General features: G+C 36.8%; 1 protein-coding gene across 1 annotated transcript in view; it reads left to right on the top strand.

Moving 5' to 3' along the window:
• Window positions 1–13,139, top strand: part of LOC138051955 (ATP-binding cassette sub-family F member 3-like) — a 44,469-nt gene that overhangs the window by 12,289 nt on the left and 19,041 nt on the right. The window contains exons 3-9 of the mRNA XM_068898293.1: window positions 4,334–4,422; window positions 6,525–6,586; window positions 6,819–6,919; window positions 7,967–8,089; window positions 10,374–10,478; window positions 12,403–12,454; window positions 12,960–13,066. Of these exons, the coding sequence (XP_068754394.1) occupies window positions 4,334–4,422; window positions 6,525–6,586; window positions 6,819–6,919; window positions 7,967–8,089; window positions 10,374–10,478; window positions 12,403–12,454; window positions 12,960–13,066 (639 nt within the window). The remainder of the gene's footprint in view (window positions 1–4,333; window positions 4,423–6,524; window positions 6,587–6,818; window positions 6,920–7,966; window positions 8,090–10,373; window positions 10,479–12,402; window positions 12,455–12,959; window positions 13,067–13,139) is intronic.

Raw genomic sequence — 13,139 nt, forward strand, 5'->3', positions numbered from 1 at the left:
AGTGTAAACATTAAGGTTAACTTTTAGAAAAATATAATGCTTTGTTAAGCTCATTATCCAGCTAAACTTTTAGCTTGTGCGCTATCAACTTTGCAAAGCTTAAACATTTGGGTTGCACGTCGACTGTTTCACGTTTTTGTGCGAACTTCGATGAGAACATTTCACTCGCTTAAACAACTTCGCAAACCATAGTAAATAAAACAGAAACTTACAAGGTTCCTTTCTCTACACATTTTGTCAGTTTCTTCAGGTTGATTCTTTAATATTTAGGGACCACACATGTTGATGCAGTAGGTTTCGTGAACGTCGTCACAAAGGTGATTGTTTTACGAAGAATATTATTGACGCCAAAATAATCAATCATATTTGTTAACTTAGATATGGCGATTTATGTGCAGTCTTCAAATTTACTGACTCTCCAGCAGTCCTTCTCGCCTCACTGTTGCTTGCCTTTGAGCCATGGATGGAATCGAGAGGGCGACTGTTATTGTTTTTGGGGCGATTTACTTCCTCCAATGAGTAGTCAAACTCCTGTTTTAGAATTTCCAGTTTGACATAACGAACTGAACCTCAACAATCATTTCCCGAGGCCGCAATAAATATTGCGTTTACTCAAAGAAGAGAAAACTTGACTCCCGGTTCCTGTCCATGGTCTAAATGCCACCCACAAAAAAGAAAATGTCGTTGCACGCAAGCGTTGAGATGGTGGGAACTTGCGTCTTATCGCATTTTCAATGAGTTACTCCCCCCCGTAAAACATAAATCATATCAAAAATGTGTTTACTGCATGTGAAGGTAGCGAAAAGTGATACTCAAGTGAACGGAAGTGTTGGTTGGACGAAAAAGAGACAAACGGAAGTGTTGGTTGGACGAAAAAGAGACAAAGGTGGAAGTCTGGGGATGAGACTCCAGTTGAGACCGCCATTTTAAATGTTTTGAATCCGTCCCAAATGAAAGACACATTGTTCTTAGCTTCGGGAGATTGTAGAGCTAGCTAACTCAAAGAAAAACGGAAACATTGAAGCTAATAGTATTAACTTTATCTCAAAACTGACTTTTGTTTCAGAACATCATCCAATAGTGTGTTTTGTGCTTCGGATCGTATGTTGCTTTCAATGTTTTGTATGTGGTTCGTGACCCTTTGGAAAAGTAGTTTCCTACGAAACCCCCCTACCCCTTGGAAATTACTGCCCTTTAACCCCCCCTCTCCCTCGGAATTTCCAATGGTCTTCCGTGGTGGGGGTATGGATATTTTCTGGAACCACACAATATTCATTTCCTTTACAAATTACTATCACTTTTCTAATAAGTCAAAAGATCTGATCTCACATTACACTCATACTTAGTAAAACTAGACCCTCCGTGAGGGTACACTGGGTTGCCTGTGGTACGTGCAGCGTTCCACGCAATTTTTTTCCAGTTGGGGGGGGGGGGGGGGGGGGGGAGGGACACCCAGAAGTCATACCAGAAGTCATACCAGAAGCCATACCAGCAGAGGCCCTTTGGCTCACAGGTCCTCACACGTTCGTACGACGAAACAGATCCTTTTTTGAGGTTAAAAACCTGGCTACCGGCCTTTTAATTAATCATTTGTCAGAAAGAAGAAATTCCTGTCCTCTTTAAAAAAAATTGACACGCATTGTTTACGTGTGGTAGTGAAGTAACACAGCGATTTATTCCATAATGTCAAGTAAGCTGTGTGTTGTCTTCCAGGATATTCAAGTTGTCCTTGCGTAATATGTAGCTCTAACAGTGCACGATATTATTTTGGAATTGTCTATCATTGTAGTGCCATGGTAGAAGTCTTGGGTAAATAGCCTGAGAAGACATGTGGTTACTAGCAAAGTACTGAGCCCAGAAAGATTGAAGAAAATAAATGGGAAGTGAAAAACATTGTCTTCTGGGATGACATGTTGACAGTTGTCTTTGCGTAATATGTAGGTCTAACGGTACACGATATTGTTTTGGTATTGTCTATCATTGTAGCGCCATGGTAGAAGTCTTAGATAAATAGCCCCTTGAGAAGACATGTGGTTACTAGCAAAGTACTGAACCCAGAGAGATTGAAGAAAATAAAAGGGAATCGAGAAACATTGACTTCTGGGCTGACATGTTGATCATGCAACTTCTTTCCACCACAAGTGTAAGCGTGCACTGACAGCATCTGACAGCTTTGTAAACAAAAGTTGAAAGCTGAAGTTGAAAGCTGAAGTTTTATCCCTGTTCGGCGGGGTTAGTAAGAAATATACCACTCAGTAACAGAAGCATAGGACCGAAAATTCTATTTTAATGCTATCAACTGCGAACCAAGCAAGATACAGATTTTGTTAGCTTGCTTTATGCAAAACAAATATTGATGTAAAAGTAAATAAATATGGATACACAATTTTTAAGAAGAGCAGAAGTAAGTTTCAGGACGGTCGATCGAAAATAAAATATTTTGCCATCGGTAACAAAATCTACGACATGAAAACAACATTAATTTTGAACCACGAATATAAAAAGTTACCATCAGCGAAAAACAGTTTGGGAGATTTTAGTTGTTTTGTTGTAATTGTACAAGTTTGGCTGCACCGAGTAAATCGCACATCGAATTCAGCGGGTGCTCTGATCAAGTTACCGCGTTATTTTACCGCGGCATGTTTACTCGCGAAACAGTGAGGCAACTGTGTCAAATGATGCCAAGCTACCGGGTTTTTGTTTTTGTTAGTTTTCTTTTTCTTTCGATTGTTATAAATTTTGACAAGAAATGTGCGAATTCAACACAAAGATCACAATCGCCCAACTCTCAGAGGTTGACCATTGTTTCTGGAAAATCAAAAATTTACTCTCCAAGACAAGGTTATTTATCACCAGGTAATTCCATCGTTTTGGTAATAGCAGCTACTTTATTATTCATCAGCGTCATAATCTTTTGCCGATTTTGGGGGTCATTTTGTTGAAACTCAAGCACGCTTCCAACAGACCTGTTTATTTTCGTGACTTATGCGTTACCACAAAAATTCTCCCCGTATCACATTTCCACACATGTATGCAAATTTGCTAAGCTCGAAAATTACACAACATGATAAATTTACAAAAGCTGGAAATTTCACAGAAATATTTTCCACCGAAACATTTATTTAAACAAGCAACATATTTGCTATAAGAAGCAAGAAACCCTTCCTATTTCAGTTGCGTGCGTGCAAGCGAAACACACAATCACAAAGCATATGCAATTAAATAAATTTCTGACAGTTCACATTCAACCCTTTTCGAAAAAAACTTGACGGTAAATAATAAAGCACAAAAGAGACAACAAGCTTTCATTCAAATAATTTTTCCCTGTCACATTTACAATTTTTTTTAACCTTTGCAGAGTTGAGTACAAAATGAATGTTACATGCCAGACAAACAGGCAAACTTTAAATAGATGCGACTTCAGTAAACACTGTGAGACACAGCAGAGATCACAGATCTACTTGTGGTGTTCGATTCCTTCTCTGCCTTTTTTGCACCCGTAAGACACCAGAGAAATTTCCATTTGGTTTCAGTGTTGTACGTAACACCACCTTGGCGAAATATTAAAAGTACAGCTCATTTTGATTTCGGCTCGACGGGCGAAAGATTCACGCTGTCGAAGTCCATTACTCGTCGCTTTTAAGATTCCAGATCTTTATGTTTCACCGCCTGTCTTGACGTTCCATTCTTGAGCTCCATATGGGTATATTTTCTTTAAAGATGTACTAAAACGCCATTCGCGTTACAATGACTTCCGACGCCATTACAGGTTAATTGTGCAGAGCAAGCTACGCATTACCCCAGCCCCCTCAAACCTAACAAAATACGCACAGAAGACTCTATGCACAAAGACACCACTTAGCAGGGGATTGACAGGCAAGACTTTTACCGACACGGAAAAAAATACTAAAACGGAAATCTACCCATTTTCCGACTGGGTTTAGCAACCCAGTAAAAAGTTGAGAAATCATGTCAAAAACTTGTGCTGTGTTTCATCAGTGATTCCAAACACCTCGAAACAATAAAAGCTCTCAGCCTACAGTGTTGTGCTTTCATCTGTCTCTCAGTGTTTGGAACCCCTGATGAAAAACTAACACTTGCCAGAAACGAGTGTTACTGTTTCATCAGGGGTTCCTAATCCAAAAAGGGTTTATCATCAGGGGTTCCAAACTCAAAAGTAATTTTTTAACAGCATTATTCTTGTGTTACATTTATTTTTCAGTTTCTATACATTTTAAGTTGAACATATCTATGAGCATAAGATCTATATAATTATGACAATAGGAAATAGTTGCCTCAGTTTATTAATTTATTTCTATTTTTTTTTGTGCAGTAATGGTTACGATGGAACAACAGAAGATCCAGGGAAGCACAAACTACTCCAGGCACCTGTTAAAATGAAGGAATTGGCAGAAACGTTTGGTATGTTGTCATTAGCTGAGAACTTTTGCGGGAAGTGGCAAAAAGGGAATGTCCCAATCACAGGCTCTTCATCTGCTAAAAAACCCATCCTAAAAAGTAGAGTAGCTGATGAAATCTAACAAAAAATTACAGTACTGGTAAATACATAATTTTATTGTGCTGGTAACTGGTTATTTTTACAGGCTATTCAAGCAAATAATGCTGACTTTTTTCCTAGTAAATTCCTGAAATTATCCTGTTTAAAATCCACAAACTCAGTACATTTTGAAAAACTTTCCACTGTTTAAAAGCATATTCTTTCCACGTTGAGATGGTGTCGCCTTCATAGTACATAATCTGCAGAAGAAATAAGCAATACTCAGCTTCAAAACGAACAAGGAGGTCAGTGTCCACCATGTTTGCTTTCCAATCCTCTCCCGGCCAACCAAGGTCCCATTATTCCTTGAAACACATGGCATCAACATGTGTTAAGTCAACAGGACAAGCGAATTTCTCTGAAGTTGCATGGTTTTTAGCCAAAAGAAGAGATTAAACATTTGTGTACACTGAATACAAGCCATGTTACATGTATAACGAATTAGACAATAATTATATACATGTAATGTATATAATACATGTATAATACATGTATTTTGTGTTACTTTGTGATGTACAATGTTACAAAAATTAAAATGGGAGGAAATACATGTAATATTATGATTGTACATGTAATATGTCTATATGTCAACGGTGACATGCAAATTACAGAGAAGATTATATTGCAAGCTTTAAGCAGGTCTTTGCACATACCGGTACATGTAGTCATAATGTTTGTTTCTTATTCTAGCAGGCAATAAATTAAAACGTTTTTCAGTTGAGTATGGAAAAGTATTACATGTTGCAGTAGAAGGGATGACTAGTCTAGGAGCCGTAGTAGATCACAGATTTCTAGATAGTATACTTTATAATTTCCAGGTGTAACTACGTGTAGGCAGGCCAGCTGTCAGTGTTCAGGGCTTTAAAATCACATCTACATTAAGTAGAGAGTTGTCCCTGAGTTCATGGCTGGGTACCCAGCCCAAACTCGTAATATCAGTTTTACTTTTTATAATTATAATTATTGCATCCCAAAACAAGCTAGCGATAGCATTCTGAAAGTGCTGTAGTCATTTTAAGGCTCAACTGAGTATAGATAATTGTTTCACAGTAATTAAATTTAGATGGAACAATTGACTCTACTAATTCCTTTCTTAGTTTGAAGCCCATGAAATTCTTGGTTTTTTAGTATTCTTAAAGATCTATAGCTGCCTTTACAAACAGCTTTAAACCTTTCACCCCTAAACCGGCCTAAACCAGCCATACGTAGTTGTTTATTCTGTCTAACACCAGACTATTTCACTAGTCAATGGGAAACCCCCAGGAGTCAATGGGTTAATCACTCACTGAAAAATGTGCTCATTCCATTATTAAAGATTCTCGTGAAAATGTACCCTTACTCACATAAATTTAAGTATTCCAAAGCCTATCTGAAATGGCGACAGTGGGGGTATACTTATCTAAATGATGAACGCAAGACATTTGATGCGTAGATTGCAGCATACATGTACCTAGTTGTCTTGCAAAGATTGAGGATGCAGACTTGTGGATGTTGGCAGGAGTATAATGTAGTATAACGTAGTACTTTGTATTTTAAAGTAGTCGATACTGTCTGCAGCAACCACGACAAGAGTTTATTTGTGCGCTCTCTTTCCTTAATTACAATATTGATTCACGTAAATAAAATTTTAAAAAAAGAGTACTGCTGCTTAAGCAGAGTCAGGCAGGCAGTAGAGTAGTACAGGCAAAAGTGGATGGTCTTGCAAGTCAGTCAGATTAATTACGTAAATAACATTGGTATCTGATACTGAACATTGGTTCTGATACTTGGCTATCTATTTGCACAAAGTGAGATCTTTTCCAATGTAGGAAGTTCTTTGAGAAACCAAGAGGTCACAGCTTAGCCAGGAGGGTAAATGCCACATTATTGTTTGGCCTTTACAGTAATTTCTCATTTTCATAAATGATTTTATGCAGTCCAATCCATATAATCTTTATCATACATTATATTTATGATTGAAATGTAGACTCCACTGGAACAGATACATGTACTTCAAGTATTTGGATAGTTAAACGGGAAAGCAACACTGTAAGTTTTATTGATCTTCAAAGGTCTTCTCTTTGATTTTTCTCTGGTACATTGTGTCTATTGGTTACGCATTCTCAAGACAAACAGAATGTTGAAAACATAACATCTGTCACATTTCACTGTGTAATTAAAAAAATTATAAAATGTATTATTAATGATCATTTTAAGTAAACTGAGATTGTTATATGTAGGTACCTGACCTTGAATAATTATGTTACCTGTATTTCCTCAGGTTGTTGATCAGAAGAAACTGCAAAAAGCTGAAGCAAAATTGAAAGCCAAGCACGATAAAAGATCTCTGGATACTCAACCCATCAATGAAATCAAGGGCAGGTAAGTTGCAGTTGACTCTGAGCAGCCATCCCTCAGGTCATTGTATATTTACTTTCTGATGGACTTTCTGTCTTAATACGTTCTGGCAATGGTAAGGAGACTTCTCATGGGTTTTCCACAGGTAGTAATGGGTTTCCAAGAGGGAAAATATTACAGTACTGCCAATCCTCTCAGTAGGCTGGCAATGCTTTGTTACTGTATTGATCTAGTACATACTACTGTAAGGTAATTTTTGAGACTGTTTTTGCTCAGTTTATATTGTTGCCATAGTAATGGTATGGCATTGCTCACTAACCCCTTCAAAACTAATTTGGTGGCCTTTTTTTAAATCTTGAAAACTTCATTAATCACTCACTGAAAAATGTCCCATTAACCCATTCAACCCTAATCCGACCTAAACCAGCCATACTTAGTATTTCACTCTGTCTAATGCCAGACGATTTTAGTCGTCAATGGGGAACCCCCAGGAGTCAATGGGTGGCTCTAACCATTTTCAACGCTTCGAAGAGACACTCTCTATAGAAAGATTGGCACTACACACTCTATCACATAACAGCAATGTTATGGTACCATTTGAAATACTGATTATTCCTGAACAAGATGCAGTGATTATAATTGTTACGTAACAAGCTAGCTTGGCAACGGGAAAGCCCAACAAAACCCCCTATATTTTGGCTTTAATTGCTCATATGCTCAGAAACAAACTCCCCATTTTTTATTATTGGAAAATGATCAGAAGGCCAAGATAAAACTTTCTTTCTTTCTTTCAAAATCCTGTACTGTACAGAATCAGAGCCTCCTTTAAAAAATTACAGATTAAGGTTAAGATTAAGTAGCCCTGGCTGTCTTATTTGTCTTTGTGAACAGTTCACCCACACTGCTGATTCCCAGAGGCTGTGACTTCTCCATGCACAGGCCTCCCATGTTTTCCTTTTGTTTCTTTATTTCATTTATGGTTATGACAATCTGACCCAAAAATCTCAAACCATTTCCAGGTACTCTTTTCATTACTTTTTAACCTTTAAATTCTCCCAACTTTTAACACAGACAAATAGACAATGCATCAGCTTCTCAGAGTTCCAGTAAACGAGAAAACAAACTTGAATCAAGTGGCTCAAATAAAAGTCGTGATGTCAGAATACAGAACTTTGATCTGTCGTATGCTGAGAGGTATGATGAAAATATTAATCATTTGTATTTAGTTGCTGAAAAAGTGTTAGTTAAGGGGGTTACTAAACACAGGAATGGAACGGAATAAACCGGAATATGCCGGAATGAGAGGGAATAACACCAGAATGAGACGAAATGAACAAGAGTGGTACCGGGTAACGGAATATACCAGAACGAGCCAGAATGACACCGGAATGGCACTGGAATGAGGTGGAATGACACCCAAATAAACCGGAATATACCAGAATGAACCTGAAAATGCCAAAATTTGGTGTTTTAGTTAGCTCTGACTGATTTTTGGTTGTTTCAGTCAGCTTTTGTTGTGTCAGGTGATTCCCTGAGAAGGGAATTGCATGATTGTGTTTTTGCCTTTTGTATCATTTGGAACACTTTGATTACCAGAAAAATTTGACAGGTATATCCATCGCTTAATGAATAATTGTTGTGGAAGTAACATTTTTTTCATGAACAAATATAGTAGCAAGAGAAACAGAATGTTATTCTAGCATGGATCTTGGAGGCGGCTTTCACTCTGCAAGTCAGAAAACCCGTGAACATTTTTATTTCATTCTGACAGGTCAATTGTGTATTGACCAATCACAATCAAGTTCAGCGAACCACAAACTAATTACCTCCTCGTTCCAGTATATTCCAGTACCATTCTTGTTTATTCCGGCTCGTTTCGGTATATTCCGGTACCATTTTTTTTTCATTCCGTCTCGTTCCGGCATGTTCTGGTATATTCCGTTCCATTCCTTTCTGTTCCTGTGTTTAGTAACGCCCGTTAATTACAGGGGTAGGTTTACTACAGTAACTGCAGAACTAATTAAAATTAATTAGGTTGATTACAAACCCCTGTCTTATTATTTTAGCTATATCAAATCTACAGCTGTAAAATTTATGTTTTTACTTTGCTCTATACATCAAATTACACAATTACTGTACATTGCTTTTACCTGTATGAATAATAGGCCATTTCCGAGGTCATGTCTGCCTCCTCTTCAAAGGTGTGTCAGGTGATTCCCTGAGAAGGGAATTGCATGATTGTGTTTTTGCCTTTTGTATCATTTGGAACACTTTGATTACCAGAAAAATTTGACAGGTATATCCATCGCTTAATGAATAATTGTTGTGGAAGTAACATTTTTTTCATGAACAAATATAGTAGCAAGAGAAACAGAATGTTATTCTAGTATGGATCTTGGAGGCGGCTTTCACTCTGCAAGTCAGAAAACCCGTGAACATTTTTATTTCATTCTGACAGGTCAATTGTGTATTGACCAATCACAATCAAGTTCAGCGAACCACAAACTAATTACCTCCTCGTTCCGGTATATTCCAGTACCATTCTTGTTTATTCCGGCTCGTTTCGGTATATTCCGGTACCATTTTTTTTTCATTCCGTCTCGTTCCGGCATGTTCTGGTATATTCCGTTCCATTCCTTTCTGTTCCTGTGTTTAGTAACGCCCGTTAATTACAGGGGTAGGTTTACTACAGTAACTGCAGAACTAATTAAAATTAATTAGGTTGATTACAAACCCCTGTCTTATTATTTTAGCTATATCAAATCTACAGCTGTAAAATTTATGTTTTTACTTTGCTCTATACATCAAATTACACAATTACTGTACATTGCTTTTACCTGTATGAATAATAGGCCATTTCCGAGGTCATGTCTGCCTCCTCTTCAAAGCGAGTCTAAGTGCGAAGTTTTTGTGATGGTAATTAGTTCTACTTTACATATGAATGAAAACTAATTTTCACACCTAGACTCGCTTTGAAGAGGAGGCAGACATGAACTCGGAAATGGCCTATTATATTTTATTTACATGTTTTTTTGTTTTTGTATTTTGCACTGTACATAATGAAATATTGTTTAACTTTAATTTTGTATTGAAGTGGTTTGGTTGAATACAAAAGATGTAAATAACAACAACAACAATAACAATGATAGTAATACTGATAATGATATGCTTTCGGTGTTTACTCTTATGCTGCCTTAGTGTCAAAAATGTTGTTTTTTTTTTTGGCCCTAAAGGTATGGTGATGAGAGCATGTTGCTGCGATTTTCATAATTCTGCAGAATTTCACCTTCAATCAGAAATTTGATTGATGAAAACCAAAACGCAGTTTAGCCGTTGGCGCTTAAGGATGAATTCCGCAGAATTATGAAAAACACAGCAAGTGTGACTTGCTTTTGTATTTTTCTAAGACATATCCAGTGATCAATCATTATAATAGAGTTGGTGTGATAAATGGTTATATTGTTTTCTGTTAAACCAGGGTTTTGTTGAAAGAAGCAGACTTGTCATTAGTGTTTGGTAGACGATATGGTTTAGTGGGAAGAAATGGTATTGGAAAGACAACACTAATTAATATGCTCTCAAGGTATTAAACCAGGCCATACTTCTGTGTGCCCACAATTAATGTGTCATTCAAACTGTAATTTCGTTTGGTGAAATAATAATTATTTCTAATTACTACACTGTAGAGAACAACAAGACATGTACATGTAGATTCCTTGCATAATTGGCAACTAAATATATTTTTTTCAATGTAAAAGAAACCTCTCAAATGTACAATGCTCATGCAAATTGCAATACACACATTCAAGGGAATTTATGTTTTAAGATAACACCAAAAGATCAAATTAGTCTTGATAGAGAAGAGTAATAAAATTGTGTAGCTTGCTAAATGTACACGTCATGTAGTCTAATGAATTGAAAACTAGAATAACAGCATGGAAGAACTACGGCCTAACTAAATTTAAGGTCATTCATGTAATACAGAACAATTGTTCTGAAGTCTGTTCCATATTCAACATATTCTGGATTTGTGAGAAGGTAGGACGAATTCTCAAATTCACCACTTTTTACAAGAATGCAGCTTTTACCTGAATGCATTGCATTTGTTCTGAAACATACACTGAAATAGTAAACATCCATACCTGCTTACATCCATGTTCACAATTCTGCCAAATAATTGCCAAACTGCATAAATTTATTCTCCCAGCCATTAAAATTGTGAACATCGCAGGGAGGAATGACTTTGCCTTCAGTGTATTCTGTGAATCTAAAAGCTGTGGGAGCCATGGCTGCAACTCATGAGAGCCAATATGGTGAGCCATGCAAGTCAACATATAAAAAGGGGAGGGATGCTCATCATCTCGCTTAGGAGTGTAAATTTCGGAAAGTGGTCTCACTTAGTGTGTTCTGGGCAAAACATGATCGTGTGTGCAGTACTGTGCAAAAGTAATGCGCGTGAAATGCGCAAATTTCGTTCTTTGTCTTTCACGAAGCCAAAACCTTATCTAATTCCAATCGCTGATCCAGTTCCTGAAGCAAAACTCGGCAGCTGTAATGCTGCCTCTACAGAAAGAATATTCACGTAGTCACTCGAACTTTCCTAATGAAGTCCCAAGGCATAAACAGAGTGACTGTTTACTTACAAATTCGCAACGAATTTTCGGGAAGAACGAGCTATGATCGCTTGAAAATTCGCAGCACATTTTCGGGATGAGCGAACTATTGCTCAAAAATTCGCCACGCATTTTCGGGGAGAGTGAATTATTGTTCGAAAAATCACACCAATTGAAACAATAGGCATTGCGAAAATGCGGCGCAAAATCAGCAAAATATCGTTTCAAACGAAATTTCCTCGAAAAGCTGCCAAAAGCCAGGAATTTCATCGAAAATTACTTGCATTACTTTTGCACAGTACTGTAGTAGCTGTGAAGGTCTCCTTTAAGGTTGTGGGTGCAGAAATATTAAAGTGTATATTTACACTTTTACATTTCTTCACGTAGGTGAAAGTATTAGATAACAATGTCTTTGTCATCATTAAAAGTCACTCTATTTTTTATTTCCCTTTGTTTTAACACGGTCTCTTTTAGGGGTTAAAAAAAAGCCTGGGCCATGCCCAGATTGGTCTCCTTTAGGGGTTTAGGGATTCCTCCACTTTTTATATGGGAACCCCCCCATCCCCCACCCACCCAGGTATTAGATAGACAATGAAAAATCCAAATTGAACTGGTTTGAAAAATTTTAAACCAAGAAAGAATTTGAACCACTTCATAAATTATACGTTTTGAATTCCTTTTGGATCACAAGTTTAACTGACATGTATTTCTTGTGTTCATGAATTTTTTGTAAAGCTACATGTACTGTGTGGGTACTCTGAATTAGAGACTTTTAAAGTACAGTATATGAGATGCAATTTTTGGTGTCTTCAAGCATTGTAATAAATGTTTTGTGCCATATACAATGTGCAATCTTCAGTGACTGTTAATATTTTCTTTGCTCTTAATTTGCAGGCGGGAGTTATTTGTTCCATCTCACATTTCCATTCTCTGTGTTGCACAAGAGGTACTATCTATATCAACACTATTTTAATTATAAAAAGCTATAAAAAGCTGTAATGTGACTTAATTCAACTGACAATGTTTCAATTAAATGTTGTATTCTTTATCCTTGTGTAGCAGTAGAATAATTATAATTTTTTACAATGTACGTGTATCCTTTAATTAGTACCCTGAGTTTCATTTTGTTTACAGTACGTACTCTTACAAAAAGGAAATTTCCTAGAAGCTGCAGGAAATAATTAATTTTTCACAAATAATAATATTGTTTGTATTTTATATTGGGTCCAATCTCAAAGTCATGTTTGTTTCATTGACTGATTAATGTACCAGTAACCGCAAGAAAACAATTTGCATTTAATATAGATATAACAATAATAATAATATATACATGTAATAATAATGAAATGACAATCATGATGATGATTTCAGTGTACATGTATTTTGCTCCTGACCATCAATTATTTATTTCCTAAATTTGTACTTGTACTTGTTTGCTTTAAAAACGTCAGGTCCGTGGTGATGAGACGCAAGTTCTTCAGAGTGTCTTAGAATGTGACACTGAGAGGGAAAAACTCTTAGAGGAGGAGAGAAACCTTCTTTCCCTTACACAGGGAAGGTATGATCCAGAAGTACATCTTATCAGTAATGGTAATAAATCTGATCTCATTAACATGTTGGCTGACTGTTGG

The sequence above is a fragment of the Montipora capricornis genome, chromosome 6 (genome assembly GCF_036669925.1).
Source record: "Montipora capricornis isolate CH-2021 chromosome 6, ASM3666992v2, whole genome shotgun sequence".
NCBI lineage: Eukaryota > Metazoa > Cnidaria > Anthozoa > Scleractinia > Acroporidae > Montipora > Montipora capricornis.